Consider the following 21,243-nt stretch of genomic DNA (forward strand, 5'->3'; position numbering starts at 1 on the left):
TCCAGCAACAAGAGAAAAATAATTGGATGTTGTCAAAATTAAAACTGGGCCAGCATGGTGGCTCACACTTGTAATCCCAGCATTTTGGGAGGCTGAGGAGAAAGGATCACTTGAGCTCAGGAGTTCAAGACCAGCCTGGCTAACATGACAAAACCTCCATCTCTACAAAAATACAAAAATTAGCCGGGCATGGTGGTGCATCCCTGTAGTCCCAGCTACTAGGGAGGCTGAAGTTGGGGAATGGCTTGAGCCCAAAAGGCAGAAGTTGCAGTAAGCCAAGATTGTGGTAGCTCATGTCTGTAATCCCAGCACTTTGGGAGGCCAAGGGGGTAGATCACGAGGTCAGGAGTTCACGACCAGCCTGGCCAAGATGGTAAAACCCATCTCTAATAAAAATACAAAAATTAGCTGGGCATAGTCATAGTGGTACGTGTCTATAATCCCAGCTACTCGGGAGGCTGAGGCTGGAGAATTGCTTGAACTCAAGTGGTGGAGGTTGCAGTGAGCCAAGATCACATGACTGCACTCCAGCCTGGGTGACAGAGCAATACTCCATCTCAAAAAAAAAAAAAATATATATATATATATATATATATATATATATGTGGATTAGTAGCTGCTGAGGGCAGGAGGAGGTGGTGAGTGGGGAGACAGAGACTGATGGGCACCATGTTTATTTTGGGGGTACTAATGGTGGTGATTGCACAGCTGTGTAAATATACTAAAAATCCTTGAATTATTACTTTTTTTTTTTTGAGACAAGGTCTCACTGTATCACCCAGGCTGAAGTGCAGTGGTGTGATCTCCACTCAATGCAGGCTCAATATCCTGGGCTCAAGCAATCCTCCCACCTCAGCCTCCTGAGTAGCTGGGAGTACAGGCACATGCCACCATGCCTGGCTAATTTTTTTTATTTTTGTAGAGACAGGGATTCACCATGTTGGCCAGGCTGGTCTCGAACTCCTGAGCTCAAGTGATCCACATGCCTCATCCTCCCAAAGTGCTGGGATTACAGGCGTAAGCCACCACACTGGGCCTGAATTATTACTTTAAATGAGTGAAATTTAAGGTTTATAAATAATATCTCAATAGAGCTGATAAAAAATAAAAGGCAGGAACATGGAAAACCAAAACATAAAATTGATTTAATAAAAACAACACAACACAAACACATGCATTACGGGGAGTCCTGCACACACTGCTGGAAGGGACCCCTGCACACAGCCTCAGAGCTGACATGGACTGGGCAGGAGGCTGCTCTCAGCTCTGGGCATTTCCTTCTAACTCATATGGTCAGCTTATATGCCCCTGAATAAAGCCATCAGCACATCAGCTGTTCTTCCCTGAGCGGTTTCTTTTATTGAACAGTAACTTCATCAACCCCCTGAGACATCTTTAAACATTTATTTTCATGTAAATACAAAATACTAACCATTCATCTCAAATAGCACAATGCTCACAGCACACATGTCCCATGTGAAAGATTACAACTGACACCACACACGGGGCATCCTCTAGGCTGCAGACTTAACTCCACTTTTATGGTCTGTGCCACCTGCAGAGAGAGCCCATGTGTAAGGGGCAGGGTAGGAGCCAGGATTTGTGATGTCTTCAGATGAAGCTCTAAACTCTATTTCTAGTCAATTGGACCTTCCATCTTTGTAATGGGTGCAAGAGAGATGAAAACTCCAGTGGAACACTCCAGAAGAGACTCCTCCAAAGAGAAGTTTCCTGAGGCCAGTAACCACACCTCACTTATATCTCCTGTGCCCCACACACAGCATGTCCCTAAGAAAGCATGCTGAATGTCTGATGTACAACAAAATGGATGGATGGATGGATGGATGGATGGATGGATGGATGGACAGATGGACAGACAGCTGGGTGCATGTATGAATAAAAGGTCCCATCGTGTGTGTCCTTTTACTGCTAAGGGGAACAGCTGATGTATTCCCAGAACTTGGGACTGCTGGTGGTCTCCTCATCAGGCTCCAGGAGGGCCTTTATTACATCCCTAAAAAGGTAAAACCCTGTTCCTGTCAGTGTCTCCAAAATCCAGCAGTAAAAGAAGAGAGGAAAGGTGTGACCCTCACTCTCAAAGTGACCTGTCACCCTTCATTCCCCACACAGTTTCTGAGGGCCAGCTCTGTGGTAGCACTGGAGATGTGAGAGGTAACCAGGCAGCCCAGGGCTGACCCTGCCGCTGATCTCCAACAGCAAGGAGCAGAGGTGGCAGGGCCCCTGGTAGCAGGCCCCTGGCTTCTACAAAGTCAGTTGTGAGCACAGAGGGGTTTGGGGATGTCCTCGACAATGGAATCAGATTTGCCTTTGCCCAAAAGCAGGGGCAAGAACTTGGGTCATCTGCCTCAAAAGGTCCTGACCAGCTTTCTCTGGGAAAAAAATTCCTACTGAAATCAGCAAAGGTGGGCCAGTTGCAGAGAAAGCACTGCCCTAGGCTCTGGGTTCCCTAAAGGAACCTGGACTTGTGCTGCACCCTTGTGGAGGGCTGGCGGCCCTGAGACAGCTCTGCCTAGCCTGTCAGCGCTGGGGCCTGAGAGCAGGTCCTTGTCTCTGCATTCCCAGAGTGGTGGGTGCAAGCCACCAAACAGGGCTCCATCAGCATTTGAGAAGAGGGAAGCCAATGTCACATTTGAGCCAGGTTGTCATTTTTAGTTACTTTTACTACCACAAGCCTTTCTGCTTAAGGCTACCAATCTGCTAGAAGCACCATCTGCCCAAATTCCTACCAATGCTTCCCAGCTAAGCTGATGGCTGAAGCCTGTGCAGAGCCCTCTCTGAGCGCCTCCTGTATAACAGCCCAGAAGGAAGCTCCAGGCCTGCCGTATACACCATCCAGCCCCTGCCCCTGCCCTCAAGGCACTTCTGATTTGGCTGAAGCTTCCCTGGAAAGAACATGTGTCTCCCTGGAAACCTCTTTGGTGTCCGTGATCTCACAGCAACGGCAGGGCTGGCATGCACAAAACTGCAATAGGTTTCCGCAGCCTAGATGAAATGGGTGTGGCCCCTTCCAGAGTGTCTTTAAACTTCTAGAAGGAAAGAGGTACTTTCAGTAAAACATTCCTGTGGTTCCAGTGAAGTCCCACCAATTTATCCTGAGAAACAGAAACCATATTAGGTTTAACAAGTAAGCTGATGAAATTTGTAGGAACTGTCAACCATTAACTTGGGGAACTATCTCCCTGCTGTTGCATAGTGTCGCACGCTGAGTGCAGCATGTTCTCAGGCATTCTAGAGCCTGAGCCTACCTCAGAGGTAACTGGGGTCCATGGGGTCATCTGCCCATCAAAGATTCCCCAGGAAAGGTGCGTTCCAGTCACACAAGTCTCAGATCCAAATCCTGGGAGCCCAGGCTGGCCTCTGGACCCAGCCCAGATGGGCATCCTGGGCATCTGGAGGCGTCAGGGACTAGGCCTTGCAAGTTTGCCCTGCAGCTGCCCCATCAGCCCCGCGTCCTCCTCCTCCACTCCACGGTCTGGATCATTCTTTGTGTCTTCCAGCTTTTCTCCACGTGTCCTCTCCTGAATTCAGAAAAGAATCCACAGGCATTCCAATTAAACACGGTAATGGGGTCATCCCACATAGTCTGGGGCTGGACGTTCAGGACATGCAGGTGTCCCGGCCTGGCTTCTGCCTGCACTTCCTGCTGAGAATCAGAATAGGCCAGGTTCAAACTCCCCAGCCAACCACAGGGAAATCATGTTTTGTGCATAAGAGCACAGATTTACTGAAAGGAACTGAAGCCCAGCCCAGACCGGGGAGACCAGAGAAAAAGCAAGGAAGGAAGCACTGCTTTCAAAGCTGGCACCCTGCGCTCAAATGTGCAGCCTTCCCCAGGCCCACACCCATGGGCGTTACGGTACCCTGGACACCTCTGCTCCCTCTAACAGAGATTTAAAAGGAAAGTCAAGGATCCACGGACAAGGCCAAGTACAACGCTCTCTGTTCGGTGCCTGTTGGGTCTTAGGTTAGCCCTAAGACCCATTGTGAACCAAAGAAAAAGCAAGCCCTCATCTGCCAGACGGCTAGAGCTCATGTCAGACGGGAAGCAGCTTTCTAAAACAACCCAGAACTTACTGGAATATTTTATGATTTCATTGCTGAATCTTCTATTTCAGAGCAATGTATTCTCCAAAATAAGCAGTATTTGTCCATGATATATGAGTATATATTCTGGAGTTTACAGTAATTTTGGACTCTTTAGGAATTTGAGAGCAAAGACCCTTTGGCACCAGAGAGTGAATATTTTCACAATATCCTGTATGGGCAAGAGTCTGGTTTGGCCACAGGAAAACCTAAAATCTTATAAAACACTGACTGACAACAAGCAATGAAGAAATATTCAGTAAGCATCCTCCCTTAAGATTCTATTCTGCATTAACTCTGGATTATACAAAAACCTGATACCTAATTCCAACTCCATACCAGCAATGTGAGCTTTCGCAGTGGAGGAGGAAAGAAAGACAAATTTGTCTTGCTTTTTGTTCTGCTTGACAGACACTGGTCCATGGCAGAATTTGAAATTCAGATTTTTCAATATTTCCTTAACGATGCAAGGTTACGGCCAATTCCCATGTGTTCTCTGTTCCATTTTGGTTTCGTTAGAGCTTGTCTAGTTTAGAGGAGAGAACCATAAAAAGTCTAATTACAAAGGCTCTCCTCGCAACACCCGCTCCCAGCACAGCCCAGAGATTCTGAGCACAGATCAAGGCCCGCTGCCACAAGAAGTCATCTGGAAAGCGGCCCTGCAGGTCCAGACCACAGCTTCCCTAAACAAGGACAGCAGGGTTACTAAGAAAGCAAGACGTTCGTGGGGTGATACAGTATCACCGTACCTTGCTGCTGTCTCCAGGGGCAGACAGTCTGGGTCTGTCATTCCAAGAAGTCCTCTCATGATGGCTGACGTCTTCCTCCTTGGAATTTCCTGGGTGTGCTGCCCTCCCCAAGCAAGAGAAAGAGGATGAGCAAATGGGGGTGGCTCCCGAGGGGCTGGACAGTCAAAAGAGTAAATAGGACACTGGGGCCCTTGCAAACATGTTGATGGCCATGACCTAATTCTATCTCCTTTTTTTTTTTTTTTTTTTTTTTTTCCTTGAGATGGAGTCTTCCTCTGCGGCCTAGGCTGGAGTGCAATGGCGCCATCTGGGCTCAGTGTATCCTCTGCCTCCCAGTTTCAAGCAATTCTCCTGTCTCAGCCTCCCGAATAGCTGGGATTACAGGTGCCCACCACCACGCCCGGCTAATTTTGTATTTTTAGTACAGACAGAGTTTCACCATGTTGGCCAGGCTGGTCTCGAATCCTGACCTCAAGTGATCTGCCCGCCCCAGCCTCCCAAAGTGCTAGGTCCATTCCATCTTTTTGACCTTCATTTTGGCATTTGCTACAATGCTCTCCAGAGGACAGGGATGCCTGCCAGGTGTCAGGGGATGCAAAGGGATGGTTCCACGCAAGCATTTCTGAGCTGGAATTGTGATCTATTCTTCCATCAATTCTGGCATTAAATGGACTCACATTTCCAGTTCTAGTCCTGAATCCTTCTCTTTGCTCTCCGGTGGTTTTGCTCACAATAGAGGTCATGATCACCCATGTTCAGTGCTTCCCTCCTCTCCTACCAAATCAGTACCAACTTGGAAAGAGATGACTTTCATGGCTGGGCGAGGTGGCTCATGTCTGTAATCCTAGCACTTTGGGAGGCTGAGGCAGGCGGATCACGAGGTCAGGAGATCAAGACCATCCTGGCTAACATGGTGAAACCCCATATCTACTAAAAACACAAAAAATTAGCCGGGCATGGTGGCCGGCACCTGTAGAGTCAGCTACTTGGGAGGCTGAGTCAGGAGAATCACTTGAACCTGAGAGGCAGAGGTTGCAATGAGCCAAGATTGTGCCGCTGCACTCCAGCCCAGGTGACTGAGCGAAACTCCGTCTCAAAAAAAAAAAAAAGAGAGAGAAAGAAAGTGATGACTTTCTCGTTCTCCTGTGCAACTCCCCACCCCACACCCCCAAATCCCTATGTGTGTGTGGTGTTCAGATCCCTAAAAAAATGCATTTTTGCATTTCAGCTGAAAATACCTATGTAACACATTTTGTTTACTAAAGAACAAATGAATTATTTAGTTGTTATCTATATAAGTAAATTTTTAAATTTATTTACAGAACTGTATAAATTAGCAAAGTTTGGTTTGGCAAAATTTAATTGAAGGCACTTAAAAATACCAGCACACTTTTTAGTTCTCTTGGCCATACAGAGTTTTTACAACCCACATAGTAGGTGCCCATGTAGTTAGCTGGTAAATGGGTTCAGAAGCCACGTCAGCCTTATTCACTACTACATCCCTAACACCTAGGACAGTGCCTGGCATGTCTGTAGATGCCTTATCAACAGTTATCGAATGAAAAAATAAAGAAATACACGAACATATCAATGAAAAAATGAAGTAGAAAGCCCATTATCAATTTTCCACCTTTCCTAATGTTTTTATGTGTTGGGAGCTATCAAATGTTTACTTGTATTTCATTCCTAACTGAGGTTCAGTAAATCATTTTTTTTTTTTTTTTTTTTTTTTGAGATGGAGAATCTTGCTCTGTCACCCAGGTTGGAGTGCAGTGGCATGATCTAGGCTCACTGCAACTTCTGTCTCCTGAGTTCAAGCTATTCTCCTGCCTCAGCCTCCCGAGTGACTGGGACTCCAGGCGTGTACCGCCATGCCTGGCTAATGTTTTGAACTTTTAGTAGAGACTGGGTTTCATCATGTTAGCCAGCATGGTCTTGATGTCATGACCTCATGATCCGTCCGTCTTGGCCTCCCAAAGTACTGGGATTACAGGTGTGAGGCACCGTGCCTGGCTGAGATTCAGTAAATCTTTTTTTTTTTTTTTGGAGACAGAGTGTCGCTCTTGTTACCCAGGCTGGAGTGCAATGGTGCAATGGTGCGATCTCGGCTCACCACAACCTCCGCCTCCTGGGTTCAATCAATTCTCCTGCCTCAGCCTCCTGAGTAGCTGGGATTACAGGCACACACCACCATGCCCAGCTAATTTTTTGTATTTTTTAGTAGAGACGGGGTTTCACCTTGTTGACCAGGATGGTCTCGATCTCTTGACCTCGTGATCCACTCGTCTCAGCCTCCCAAAGTGCTGGGATTACAGGCTTGAGCCACCGAGGCCCGGCTTCAGTAAATCTTTTAAAATGAATGCACTAATTTGGAAGCCTACAGGGAGGTATCTGAGCACTAATCACACAGGTATCATCCAAGGCTGCAGTAGACAACAATGACCACTAAGAGGAGCCATATAACCTGTCAAAGAGCAGAATTCGACAGAAAAAAACACACCCAGTATGGTGATTTTGCCCCCAGCACACTGCACCACCACGAAGCTGCTGTTGCTATTGTACTCGTTAACGTATGAGTCAGCAAAACTGAAAAAAAAGGTCAGAACTGCAGTTTGCTGGGCATCAAACTTTCAGAAAAGTGGCCCCTGCTTCTTATCTCATACTTGCACATCTCTTGATGCAAAGATCCTTCTGGTTTAAAAATTAAATGCAGATAAAAGTATTTTCCCTGTGGATGACAACTGAATCCATTAAAAATTCATCTGGAGAAAGAAAGCAAAACGATGACCTATAGATTGAAAAAAAATTAATTTTTAAAGCAGTGGTCAATTATTTCCTGCCCCCAGTAACAATTTTGTAAAAGAAAATTTCACTGTTGACATACTCAGTTTCATGCTCTCTGGTAAAGAAACTTAAGGCATGTTCAGACTGATCGAGAAATCACATCAGATGGAATTATGATCCTATTGGTCAAGTTTCAAAGGCTTTGTCTGTGACTGAGTGTAGGAAGAAAGAAATTTCCCACAAACTCCTTCTCTCAAAAGGTCTGAATAATCTGTAAATATGTTCAGGGCCATTATAAGCCACAGATGTTATCAACAGCCAAGATGGCACAAACTTTTAAAGACCTGGCCCACCAATCAGGCTGCTTCAGAAACAGTCTTTAAAACATTTGCAAGGAACACAAGTTAATTCCCCTTTGAAATGTTGTGAAATGTTCATGCCTTATTTAGAGCAAGAAGCAATTGATTCCACTGGGCTTCTTGCTTACAGTTCTATTTCTATGGCACATAAAATTATAGGATACCTCCAAAATAACTGTCAGAGAAAAGAAGGGAGAACAGATACCACTTGAAAAAAGAGAACAAGTCCAGAAAGCAACTCTAAGAATCACTGACTAATTTAAGACTAACATTCAATTGATGGTCTAGTGAGATTCCCAGGGAAGAGAAGCTTCCAGAATCTGCATTGTTCGGTGGCCTGTAAAAAGTTCTAATCCACTAAGACTTGCTGATTTCTATAAAGAGAGAAACAGATGAGAAACTGCAGAGCACCGAGCTAATCTGTGATCACATTTGCAGCCCCAGCTCACCAACTTGAAAAAAACCTGAGATGTCAGCACTAACTGTCATAATGGTTGCGAGCTGAAGCCGGCTGGCTGAAAACCTTCCTGAGTGAATTAAAATCCTGACTGCGGGCACTTGGGGAAAAAGAAGATGTGACTGAAACTGAGAACTAGCCATGACGTATGCAGGCAGTGAAAAGACCATAACTGAGAATTTTTTTTTTATTAAAGAGTTTTAGTAATCTATTTATATCCTAATTATAAAGATGGCCCTTCTTCCTTCAAGGGACTCAAGCATGCTTCTGGAACATTCTCTGCAAGTCCTCTCATTTGCTGTTTTAAAACGAGAGTTGGTGAATCTCAAAGTGAATTAAAATGACAGGTTTGGCATCTGACTTCCAGCTCAGTTTCCTCTGCCCAGACCACACTGACTCCCAGCTCTTGAAACAGCCCCAATGGGATTAGCTGGGAGGAGGCATCTCCCCAATTAGGAGAAAAAGTTCTCGCCCCTGCTCACCCCTCTAGCCTGTGAGATTTCCACATTCCAATATGCAATGCATTTTTCTTCTCCATTCCCAGCCGAGGGACTGAAATGTCCAAGCACAGAGGCTGCATGAGGACCCACAGCCTCATTTATGTAGTGTGTCCATAAACCATCACGGAGGGACAGCTCAGTGCCCAGGGACCCGACCCGCTTCCCTTCATTCCTAACTCAGCGCCACAGGGCAAGTCACTTAACCACCTCATTAGGATCACAGCGCAGCTCCACCCTGCCAGGCCTCCTTCTCTGGTGCTTGGTCACCCATTAATATCTATAAAGATCCATTAAACCTTCCAGCATAAATGCAAAACCGATCACTATTATCATCAATAAACTCCAAGGCACTCTCACTTGTCAACAGCTAAGGTGGATCAGTCAGCATGTGGAGAGAAAGCCTGGCACCTTGGCTGCCTGTCAACCCCTAATGAGCCACCTGCAGCTGCAGAAATGTGATTCGATGCTGACGGGAGCATCCACCCCAGGAGGGAAGGAGAGCTGGGGCTTTCATTTTGGACAGTTAATTTAAATTAACTGTCCCCCTCATCTCCCACCCACAGCAGCACCTGCAGCCTGGAGGCGTCCACTGCCCCGGCCCTGGCCTGGCCTCACCTCGTAGCGCTGAGCTGAGAAGCACTTGCCGTGGGCAGCCCTTCCCCACTTGCTAGAAGTGGAAAGTGCACTGTCAAAAAAGCCACTTGGGGGTCAGGTGAGGTGGCTCGCCCTGTAATCCCAGCACTTTGGGAGGCCAAGGCAGGTGGATCATGAGGTCAGAAGTTCAAGACGAGACTGGCCAAGAGGGTGAAACCCTGTCTCTACTAAAAATACAAAAATTAGCCGGGCACAGTGGCAGGCACCTGTAATCCCAGCTACTTGGGAGGCTGAGGCGGGACAATTGCTTTAACCCGGCAGGCAGAGGTTTCAGTGAGCTGAGATCGCACCACGGCACTCCAGCCTGGGCAATAGAATGACACTCCATCTCCAAAAAAAAAAAAAAAAAAATCACTGTAAATTAATCCATACTAGTGTTGACACTAGAAATAACTAGACAGATGCAGGGCAGTGTTTCAGTCTGACTTACAGTCTGGAAGTCTTGGCTGAAGCTGAACCTTGAGCCAGATGTTGATGCGCTGGCCCCAGGCCCCTGGGGGCTTTACCTCCCACAGACGCCCTCGCTCCTCTGGACAGACCAGCAGGAACTGCCTACAGACTGGGAGGAAGGAACACAGCGTGAGTCAGGAAGACCCCCACCTAGCTCTGGTTCACTCTGTACCAACTCTCTGGGTCTCAGACATGACCCACTCCAGTCCTTCTCAAGCAGCCCTCCACTACCACCACCACCCCCACTCTCTGCTGGAATCCCTGCTGCACTCAAACCACTTTTTCATCTGCCTACCATGGACACATCCATCTCCCGGCTCCTCCTGGTGAGGAGCTCTCATCTCTGCCCCTGTTGGAGATAGATGTTGGAAATAGGTGCTTGGTGCCACAAAGAAAAATCAGCACTGAGATAAAGGATCTTACAGACTTCCAGACTGTAAGTCAGACTGAAACACAATTTCGGCAATACAATTTTTACTTCCTGGACTGCAGGATGGGTACCCTCACTAGCCATCTTGCCACGAGAGTACAACGAACAAAGGAAAACACACAAATTTATCCCTTACACATTTGGGGTCATTCTTACTGCTGTGTCTAATCTCCATTGGCTGGAGCCAGACCTCACAATCTAAACTAAAACCCAATTGGCTAACAACTTAAAAGTTTCTGAACAGATTAAACCAGTGGAGAGCTGGGATATGCCTGTGAGCACATCCAACACAGATATCTTGGTTAAAGCACAGGGACACAGAATGTACTACGTGCCTGTAAGCATGGCATGTCTAACAGCTACATAGGATAGGGCTTAACAAAGTTATTAGCACACTTATTCTTTAACAAGAAAGGAAACTTTAAAAAGGAACTTTTCTACTTCCCACAACCCCTCCCATTTGCATTCATTTACTGGGATTTTTATAATAAAACACTGCAGATTGCATGGTTTAAACCAGGGGTCCCCAACCCCTGGGCCACCGACCAGTGCCAAGACACACAGTAGGAGCTGAGAAGTGAGCAAGCGAGCAAAGCTTCATCTGTATGTACAGCTGCTCCCAGTGCTCACATGACCACCTGAAAAAGGCCTCCTGTCAGACCAGCAGCTGCATTGGATTCTCATAGGAGCATGAACCCTATTGTGAACTGGGCATGCGCAGGATCCAGGTTGTGTGCTCCTTATGCGAATCTAATGCCTGATGAACTGTCACTATCTCCCATCACCCCTAGAGGGGACCTGGAAAACAAGCTTGGGGCTCCCACCAATTCTCCATGATGGTGAGCTGTATAACCATTTCATTACATATTACAATGTAATAACAACAGAAATAAAAGTGCACAAGAAATACATGCAATGTGCTTAAATCACCCTGAAACCAACCCCTTGTCCCTGCCCCATCCATGGAAAAACTGTCTTCCCTAGAACCAAAAAGGTTGGAGACCACTGGTTTAAACAACAGAAATTTATTTCTCACAGTCCTGAAAGCTGGACATCCAAGATCAAGGTGGCCCAGGCTTGGTTTCTCCTGAGGCCTCTCTCCTTGGCTTATGAATGGCCATTTTCTCCCTGTGTCCTCACATGGCTGTTTCTGTTTGGGTCCATCCTGGTCCCTCTCTTCTTAGAAGGACACCAGTCATACTGGACTAGGGGCTCACCCTTAGGACCTCATTCAACCTTAATTAGCTCTTTTTTGAGACAGTTTCACTCTTCTTGCCCAGGCTGAAATGCAATGGCGCAATTTTGGCTCACCACAACCTCCACCTCCCGGGTTCAAGCTATTCTCCTGCCTCAGCCTCCCAAGTAGCTGGGATTAGAGGCATGTGTCACCACACCCGGCAAATTTTTGTATTTTTAGTACAGATGGGGTTTCACCACATTGGTCAGGCTGGGATTACAGGCGTAAGCCACCACACCCAGCCTTTTAATTAGCTTTAAAGGCTAATTAAAGGCCCTATCTCCAAATGTGGTCATATCAAGGGCTTCAACATATGAATTTGGGTGGGGGGCACAACTTAGTCCACAGCACCATCCACGCTGGCCACTCTTCATGCGCCGTCCTTCCTCCCTCCCAAAGAACCTTCAGGCTTATCCTCTGCTCCCTCCTGGATTCCAGAGTCCACTCAAGGTTCCCAAACTTTTACGCCCGTATTCATGGGTGAACATTTTCACATGGCAAAGTCCCAAATCCAGGTGAATAAGAAACTGCTCCTGGTTCTGCAGATGCCCATGGGGACTCCATTAGACCCGCTTCCTAACATTTTGGGGGCCCTGGGAAAGAGCACAGATGGAAACCTCAAGAGTGCAATGCTAAGTGCAGGCAGACCTCGGAGATACTGTGTGTTCTGCCCCAGACTACCACGATAAAGCAAGTATCACAGTAAAGCAAGTCACGTGAATTTTTTGGTTTCCTAGTGCATACATATAAAAGTTATGTTTATACTATGCTGCAGTCTACTAAGCCTGCAATAGCATTTTGTCTAAAAACTACAATGTACATACCTTAATTAAAATACACTTTAATGCTAAACAACAGTAGTGATCATCTGAGCCTTCTGTGAGTCATAATCTTTAGGCTGGTGGAGGGTCTTGTCTCAAAGTTGATATCCTCTCAGGGTGGCAGTTGCTGAAGGCTGAGGTTGCTGTGGCAATTTCTTAAAATAACACAGCAATGAAGTTTCTTCCACCAATTTGATTCTTCCTTTCACAACAAATTCTCTGCAGCATGTGATGCTGTTTGATAGCATTTTACTCACAATAGAACTTTCAAAATTGGAGTCCATCCTCTCAAACCCTGCTGCTGCTGCTGCTGCTGCTGCTGCTGCTGCTGCTGCTGCTGCTGCTGCTGCTGCTGCTGCTTTATCAACTAATTCATGGAATATTTCGATTCTTTGTTGTCATTTCAGCAATGTCCACAGCATCTTCAACAGGAGGAGATTCCAACTCGAGAACCCACTTTCTTTGCTCATCCATAAGAAGCAACTCCTCAACTGTTCAAGTTTGATCAAGAGATGGCAGTAATTCAGTCCCATCTTCAGGCTCCACTTCTAATTCTAGTTCTCTTTTTATTTCCACCACATCTGCAATGACTTCCTTTGCTGAAGTCTTGGACTCCTCCCTCAAAGTCATCCATGAGGGTTGAAATCAACTTCTTCCATACTCCCATGTATGTGGATATTTTGACCTTCCAGGAATCACAAATGTTCTTAATGGCATCTAGAATGGTGAATCCTTTCCAAAAGGTTTTCAATGTACTTTACCCAGATCCATCAGAGGAATCACTACCTGTGGAACCTATAGGCTTAGAAAGTGTATTTCTTAAAAAGACTTGAAAGCTGAATTTATTCCTTGATCTGCAGGCTGCAGAATGGATATTATGTTAACAGGCATGGAAACATTAATCTCTTTGTATATGTTCATCAGAACTCTTGGATAACCAGATGCATTGTCAATGAGCAGTAATATTTTGAAAGCACAGTTTAGTGAACAATTTAAGCCCACAGTTGAGCAGTAGGTCTCAACTGTGGGCTTAAATTATTCACTAAACCATGCTGTAAACAGAGGTGCTGTCATCCAGGCACTGTTTTTGCATTTCTAGAGGACAGTCAGAATAGATTTGGCATAATTCTTTTTTTTTTTCTTTTGAGATGAAGTCTTGCTGTCACCCAGGCTGGAGTGCCAAGGTGCAATCTCAGCTCACTGCAACCTCTGCCTCCCAGGTTCAAGCGATTCTCCTGACTCGGCTTCCTGAATAGCTGGGACTACAGGTACATGCCACTATATCCAGATCATTTTTGTATTTTTAGTAGAGAGGTGGTTTCACCATGTTGGTCAGGCTAGTCTCGAACTTCTGACCTCATGATCCACCAGTCTTAGTCTCCCAAAGTACTGGGATTACAGATGTGAGCCACCACACCTGGCCAATTTGGCATTATTCTTAAGGACCTTAGGATTTTCAGACAAGTAAATGAGTGTGGACTTCAACTGAAGGCTACCAGCTACATCAGCCCCTAACAAGAGACTCAACCTGTCCTTTGAAGCTTTGAGGCCAGGGACTGACTTCTCTCTAGCTATGAAAGTCCTAGATGGCATCTTCTTCCAGTAGAAGGCTGTTTCACCTACATTGAAAATCTGCTGTGTAGTGCAGCCACCTTTACCAACATTCTTAGCTAGATCTTCTGGATAACTTGTTGCAGCTTCTGCATCAGCAATTCCTGCTTCACCTTACACTTTTATGTTATAGAGATGATGTCTTCCCTCAAACGTCATAAGCCAATCTCCGCTAGCTTCAAACTTTTCTTCTGCTGCTTCCTCAAATCTCTCAGCCTTCGTAGAATGGAAGAGAGTCAGGGACTTGCTCTGGGTTGGGCTTTGACTTAAGGCAATGTTGTGGCTGGCTTGATCTTTTATCCAGATCACTAAAACTTTCTCCCTGTCAGCAATAAGGCTGCTTTACTTGCTTATCATTTGTGTCTTCACTGGAGTAGAACTTTTCATTCCCTTCAAGAATTCTTCCTTTGTATTCTCATCTTGGCTAACTGGTTGGTTCAGCCTACCTCAGCCTTTGACGTGCCTTCCTTGCTCAGTCATTTCTAGCTTTTGATTTAAAGTGAAAGACATGAGACTCTACTGTTCACTTGAACATTCAGAGGCCATGGTTGGGTTATTAATTGACCTAATTTCAATATTATTGTGTCTCAAGGAACAGGAAGAGAAGGAGGGAACAGCTGGTCACTTGCAGAGTCAGAACAGGTTCATGCATTGATTAAGTTCACTGACTTTCAATGGGCATGGTTTGGGGTGCCCCAAAACAATTATAACAGTAATGTTGAATATCACTGATCACAGATCACCATGACAGATACAATCATAATAAAGAAGTTTGAAATATTGTGAAAATTACCAAAATGTGACACAGAGACATGAAGCGAGCCCATGCTGTTGGAAAAGTGTCCCTGATAGAAGACTTGCTCGAAGCAGGGCTGCCACAGCCTTCACAATGTAAAACACACAGCATCTGCAAAGTGCAATCAAGGGAAGAGCAGTGAAATGAGGAATGCCTGTCTTCCAAAGGTACAAACCAAGTTAGCAAAGCGCTATATATGACACGCTCTGCCCTCCTATCTTGACAAATATAACTTCCTAACAACAGGAGAAGCTCGTTTCAAATTTAGAATTCTTGGACTCCTTGGAGCATTGCACCAGAATGTGGCAATACCAAGCGAGCTGGCCCCCAGCCGGCAGTCCACCCCCTTCTCCACCCACCCCAGCCCCCGATAGATACCTAAGGGGCCTGTGAGTACAAATGTGGCCGCCTCCCCACACACTGTCCACAGCCCCCCAAGATCCTCCCTGAGCTCTAAGGATGTACGATCTGGCGGCATGGTCACCCTCATGAGCACAGACCCAGGGATGAGGTCCACTCGGCCCCACAGTGGCCACTTGGAATCCTGGGGTCCTGGTACCCTGAGCCAGTTTAGGAGGAGCAGCATGAAGCAGGAGGGTACCTCCTCTTGGGCTCGTGGAGTCTTTGCCCCCGCAGAGGGAGATGCAGCTGAAAGAGGGCTCAAAGCGTGGGGCCCAGGGCAGGAGTCTGTCCTGTCCAGTTGGAAGGTATTACAGAACTCAATAGAAACCTGGGTGGCTGAAGCCCAGAGAGCAGTAGCACGAATCAGAATGAGCCCATTCAGAACTTTCTTTGCAGGCAAAGACAGTGGAGGGACAGAAAGGAGCACAGGGCCCTACAGGGTCTCAGCAAGGCTGACCCAGGCTCAGCAGTCCAGCCCTTAACCTTGGAGCCCACTGTTCCTTTGAGTAAAACACTCTCTCCCACTCCCTTAGCAAAGCCTCCTAAAACCAGGAGGTGGTCTGCACCTGAAGCAAGAAAGAGGAGAGGGGCCGGGCATGGTGGCTCACACCTATAATCCCAGTACTTTGGGAGGCTGAGGCAGGTGGATCACGAGGTCAGGAGATCAAGACCATCCCGGCCAACATGGTGAAACCCCGTCTCTACTAAAAATATGAAAATTAGCTGGGTGTGGTGGCGTGTGCCTGTAGTCCCAGCTACTTGGGAGGCTGAGGCACGAGAATTGCTTGAACCCAGGAGGCGGAGGTTGCAGTGAGCAGAGATTGCACCATTGCACTCCAGCCTGGCAACAGAGTGAGACTGCATCTCAAAAAAAGAGGGGGAGGAGAGGGACTGGAAGGACATGGGTTTGGACAGAGGACCAGCTGCCTAGGCCCCCGAATGCCCCAGCACCTGAAAGTGAGCTACACAGTGCAAGAAGCCTCAAGTGCTCTTTACAGAAATCCAAGGCTCTTCAGAGTTTAACAACAGACTGAGTTTGAAAATACAAAGAAACAACCAGACCCATTTGAGGAAAACGATGTTTTTACCTGCTTTTCTTTATGACTTCACAGCAACAGAAGCTTCCTGGCTTTTCCTAACTGTTCTCTCCTATCCCTTGAGCCAGAAAGACACCAGAAACTGGATACTAAGCATTCAAAAACAGCCGCACACCCAGAACAGAGGCAGGGCACAAAGGAGGGTGTGTGTGCTTCACGGGGGAAAGGGGGACTCAGGCTCTCCAGAGCCTCCCACCCTCGTCACCTTAGGATGTGATGTTTCGCATCAGAGCTGTTTCATCCTCCTCTGGCAAACGTGGATAAAGGATATGGGAGGGAGGCATCTTGTGCGTAGAGAGCTACAGAGGCGCTGGAAAGCTGAGCCCATTCAGAGCTTGCCCTTCCACCCAGTCCCTGCCTTCCCGTCAGCTCTTGGGCTCTCCCGTGGCTTCAAGTTCAAAGGACAAAGTGAGGAACTACAGATGTCAAGTGGAAGAGCAAAGGCATTCCAAAGCCCTGCAGCCCACAGCATGGTGGCAGCTCCCCAGATTCCCTCCTCTCTGAGCTCATTGATTTGTTTGTGATTGTTTCTGAATCTAATTATTTTCCAGCTTGGGAGAAGTTCACTCCTTGTGATCAAACATGAAGTCTCAGCTTGTGCTGCAGCAATTGGAGGTTTCTCAGAGGGAAGGAAACCCCCATGTGTGTGCTGCTGTGCCGAGGCCCGCATCTGCCCACGAGGGCTCCCCAGGGCCTCCGCTTCCAGAATCCCCTGGAATGCATGTGTGTTATCTATCACCGTATGCTTCAGTACAATTCAAGGGGGGTTTACCTTGGTACATGGCAGGAGACATTGGGCAGCTGACCCCCAGGGCCTCGTCATCTGGGAATGTCTCACAGAAATCCCGCAGCATGGCTGTTCCCAGGCCTTGGCGCCGGTGTTTCCTCCTGACAAACACGGTGTCAAAGACAGGTAGCAGGTAGCACACACCTGTGCCACTGCCACAGAGGCTGCCTGCAGGGAAAGAAAGAGACACACACTGTCCCCTGGGCTCGTGGCTGACCCACCAAGACCCTGTAGAGCCCCTGCACAGCCCCTGCACAGCCAGAGTCATGGGTACCTCATGGAAACATGATCAGTTTTACAAGCTAAACAAGTGAGGTTGAAATAGCAGATCATTCTCCAGTTGACTGATCCATTTTCTTAAAAAAACTCGCATGATTTAGACCACTGGGCTGAAATGAAAGGTGAACCTGGGAGGTGATGCAGAGTGAGGACACTCATGCAGCACCATCCTCAGATTCCTCCCTTCACTGCACACCGTTCAGTGAGACTCTTGGAGCAAACCTGGCAACGTCAACCGTCTCCCTGCATAAGTGAAACCTGAAGAGACCAATTCGACCCATCTCTAGGGTACGGACTTGTTTCAGGAACTCTAGCAAGGGCTCACCGTGTCCAATTATAGCAAAATGCACTTACTCCAAATAGACACAGCACCAGGCCCTACTTCTCATGAAATATTGATGGCCCTGCTACAGCAGAACAAGAGAGGTGACAACAGGCACCCTTCCAACTTTTCGCCCACAGCTTTACCGTATTGCAACCAAGGTCAACACCAGCCACAGTTGCCATTTCTCCAATAAGAACATTTCAGCCAGGCACCTCTGTCAACACTGTAACCTGAACTCCAATTCCACACTGAGCTTATCAGCTCACCTTCCTCACCTCTAAACTGCACAGGTGCCCATGCCCTAGATGCAATGGAATAAGAAAACAAATATGGAGCATTTTCAGCTCCTGTTGGAAGCAGTGGTATTTGTCCCTCCCGAGATTCAGAAGTGGGTAATTTCCCAAACAAACAAAAATGACTCAGATTCTAATCAGCCAGGTCGAACTACAAAGTACACCCGACATGGTGAACTGTTTGCAAAAATGACCATGATTACTTCCTTCCTATGTCCATGGCCCTTTGCATCTGATTTTGAAGCTCCTCCCATCAAGAGATGGGATCAATTTCCCCTCACCTTCAATTCCAGCTGGCCTTGTGATTCACTTTGATCAACAGAATGAGACAGAGTGACAGCACCACCACCCTAATTCTAGGCCTCCTGGGGTACAGTGCACCTGTGTTCTCTCTTGGATCATGGCAACACACCACAAAAGCAAGCCCAGGGTAGCCCGCTACCATGAAAGGAATATGGCCCAGGCACTACTGCAGTCCCAGCCAATGTCTAGCCAGCCCCAAGCAGCAGAGCCACCTAACAAGCAGGTCACCGTGAATACATGAAAAGCCCACCTAGACTAGAAAACCACCCAGCTGAGCTCAGCCTAAAATGCCAACCAAAAGAATTGTTAGCTAAATAAGCTTACTATTTCATACCAAAAATGAATTTAAAAATAAATTATCTGTGGTCAATAAAGAGACTCATTTCTCTTGAGACAGTAACTATAAAATATTTAGGATTTCAACCTCAATGCATTTGAGATGAGAGAACCAACTTGCTTGCAATTATATTATTTCAATATATAGAAGATGAGAACAATGTTCTTGTAATTGTGAAGTCTTCCAAAACTAAAAAGGCTTAACATTAAATAAAGATACAATTTCATTTACAATGGTATTTTAAAAGAAGTATATTTACTTAAGAGTATGTTTAAGAGTATAATTAAGAGCAGGGGTCCCCAAACTATGGCCCGCGGGCCGCATACAGGCCCCTGAGGCCTTTTATCCAGCCCCCACCACATTTCAGGAAGGGGCACCTCTTTCATTGGTGGTCAGTGAGAGGAGCACAGGATGCAGATGCATCCTGTGCTCCTCGAGTACTGTATATGGCAGCGCCGCAAAGCGCGGCATTGCTCACATACAGTACTACTTCTGGTGACGCGGGATGTACACATCACGGCTCCGGAAGCACATCATATGACGCACATCCGGTCTGTGGCTTCGGCACCCCACATCACCGGAAGCAGTGTGAAATAACAGCAGAAGTAGGAAGAAAGGCAAAGCACTATAACCAGTACTACACAGTACAATGGCCCCATACTCCCCCAAATGTACAACAACATAATGGCCCCTATAACCTCCCTTTGCCCAAAAGTATCCCCCGACATTACTACACAGCGTGTTTCCCCTATTATAAGACCCTGTCTTATATTAATTTCACCCCCAAAAGACGGGGGCTGTCTTATTTTTAGGAGGTGTCTTATAATAGGGGAAACATGCAGCAGTGGGCTTCCCACAGAAGAGGCCCACCGCTGCTGCAGATGTCCAGGACACTGTATACACAGTGTCACAGGCTGATCACCACCATCCCTGTATACAGCACTGGAGGCGGTGCTGGGCCTGTGACACTGTACACCGCTGTCTGGGATAGTGGAGGCAGCAGCGCTGGCTGTGAAGGGTGTCACACCTTGCATAGTCCGGCCCTCCAACGGTCTGAGGGACAGTGAACTGGCCCCCTGTGTAAAAAGTTTGGAGACCCCTGATGAAGAGTATGTTTAAGAAAAGAATTGTCTTGAACACCGAAAACTATCAGACATTGTTGAGAGAAATTAAGGAAGATCTAAATAAATGAAAAGAAATTCCATGTTCATAGATTGGATGACTCAATTAATAAGATAATTCTTCCGAAAATGATCTGTAAGTTCAATGCTAGCTCTATCAAAATCCTCTTTGTAATTCTACAACTAAGCACAGGTTTAGATAGACAAATACTTACCGTTACGTTACAATTACCTCTAGTAACCAGTACAGTAACAAGCTGTACAGGTTTGTAGCCTAGAGATGTAGAGATGGCAGGCCATACTCTACAGCCTAGGTGTGCAGCAGGCTCTGCCACTGAGTCTTATAGGAATATCCTATCATGTGCACACAAAGAGCAACCGCTTAACAATGCATTCCTCAAAAATACTAAAAATACTAAAAATACAAAAAATGAGCCAGGCATGGTGGCTCTTGCCTGTAGTCTCAGCTACTTCGGAGGCTGAGACATGAGAACTGCTTGATCTGGGGAGGTGGGGGTTGCAGTGAGCCGACATTGTGCTACTGCACTCCAGCCTGGGCGACAGAGTAAGACTCCATCTCAACAAAAAGAAAAAAAAAAAAAGATATATCTGATATCTGTGGTTACCAGGGCTGGGAGAAGGAAGGATGAATAGGCAGAGTAAGAGGATTTTTAGGCAGTGAAACTACTCTGTGTGATATTAGAACAGCGGATACATGCCATTAAACATTTGTCACATCCCACAGATGGTACAATACGGGGTGAGCCCTGATGTAAACTATGGACTTCAGTTAATAATAATATATTCTTATAGACTGAACCATGTGTTTCCAACATTCACAAACCGCCAGGACCTCAGAAGGTGGCTATCTTTGGAGATAAAACCTTTAAAAGAAGTCACGAAACTAAAACAAGGCCATCAGAGTGTGCACTAGTCCAACCTGAATAGTGTCCCTGTAAGAAGAAATTTGGACACCCAGGAAGACATCAGCAATACTCAAGCAGAGAAAAGACCAAGTATGGACATAATGAGAAGGCAGCCATCTGCAAGCCAAGGAGAGAGGCCTCAGAGGAAAACAAGCTTCTGACATCTTGACCTTTCTCACAGTCTCTAACTGTGAGAGAATTAGTTTCCGTTGTTTAAGTCAGCAGTCCCCAACCTTTTTGGCACCAGGAACTGGTTTCATGGAAGACAATTTTTCCATGGACCAGGAAGGGGAGAAGATGGTTTCTCTATTCCTGGTCATGTGATTCAAGTGCATTACATTTATTGTGCACTTTATTTCTATTATTACATTGTAATATATAATGAAATAAGTATACACTCACCATAATGTAGAATCAGTGG

At 46.5% G+C, this 21,243-nt stretch overlaps 1 protein-coding gene across 3 annotated transcripts in view; it reads right to left on the minus strand.

Moving 5' to 3' along the window:
- Nucleotides 1-1,120: 1,120 nt before the first annotated feature.
- LOC101051251 (protein FAM169BP) overlaps nt 1,121-21,243 on the minus strand; it is an 87,255-nt gene continuing 67,132 nt past the window's right edge. For 2 of the 3 annotated variants that reach the window (XM_010351224.3, XM_039479846.2), the window contains exons 6-9: nt 17,224-17,406; nt 10,038-10,166; nt 4,854-4,951; nt 1,121-3,539 (exon numbers count right to left, since the gene is read on the minus strand). In XM_010351224.3, the coding sequence (XP_010349526.1) occupies nt 3,420-3,539; nt 4,854-4,951; nt 10,038-10,166; nt 17,224-17,406 (530 nt within the window). In that variant the 3' untranslated portion in view covers nt 1,121-3,419. The remainder of the gene's footprint in view (nt 3,540-4,853; nt 4,952-10,037; nt 10,167-17,223; nt 17,407-21,243) is intronic. The other variant, XM_010351226.3, reaches the window with a different exon arrangement.

This window comes from Saimiri boliviensis, chromosome 5 (assembly GCF_048565385.1).
Source record: "Saimiri boliviensis isolate mSaiBol1 chromosome 5, mSaiBol1.pri, whole genome shotgun sequence".
Classification (NCBI taxonomy): Eukaryota; Metazoa; Chordata; class Mammalia; order Primates; family Cebidae; genus Saimiri; species Saimiri boliviensis.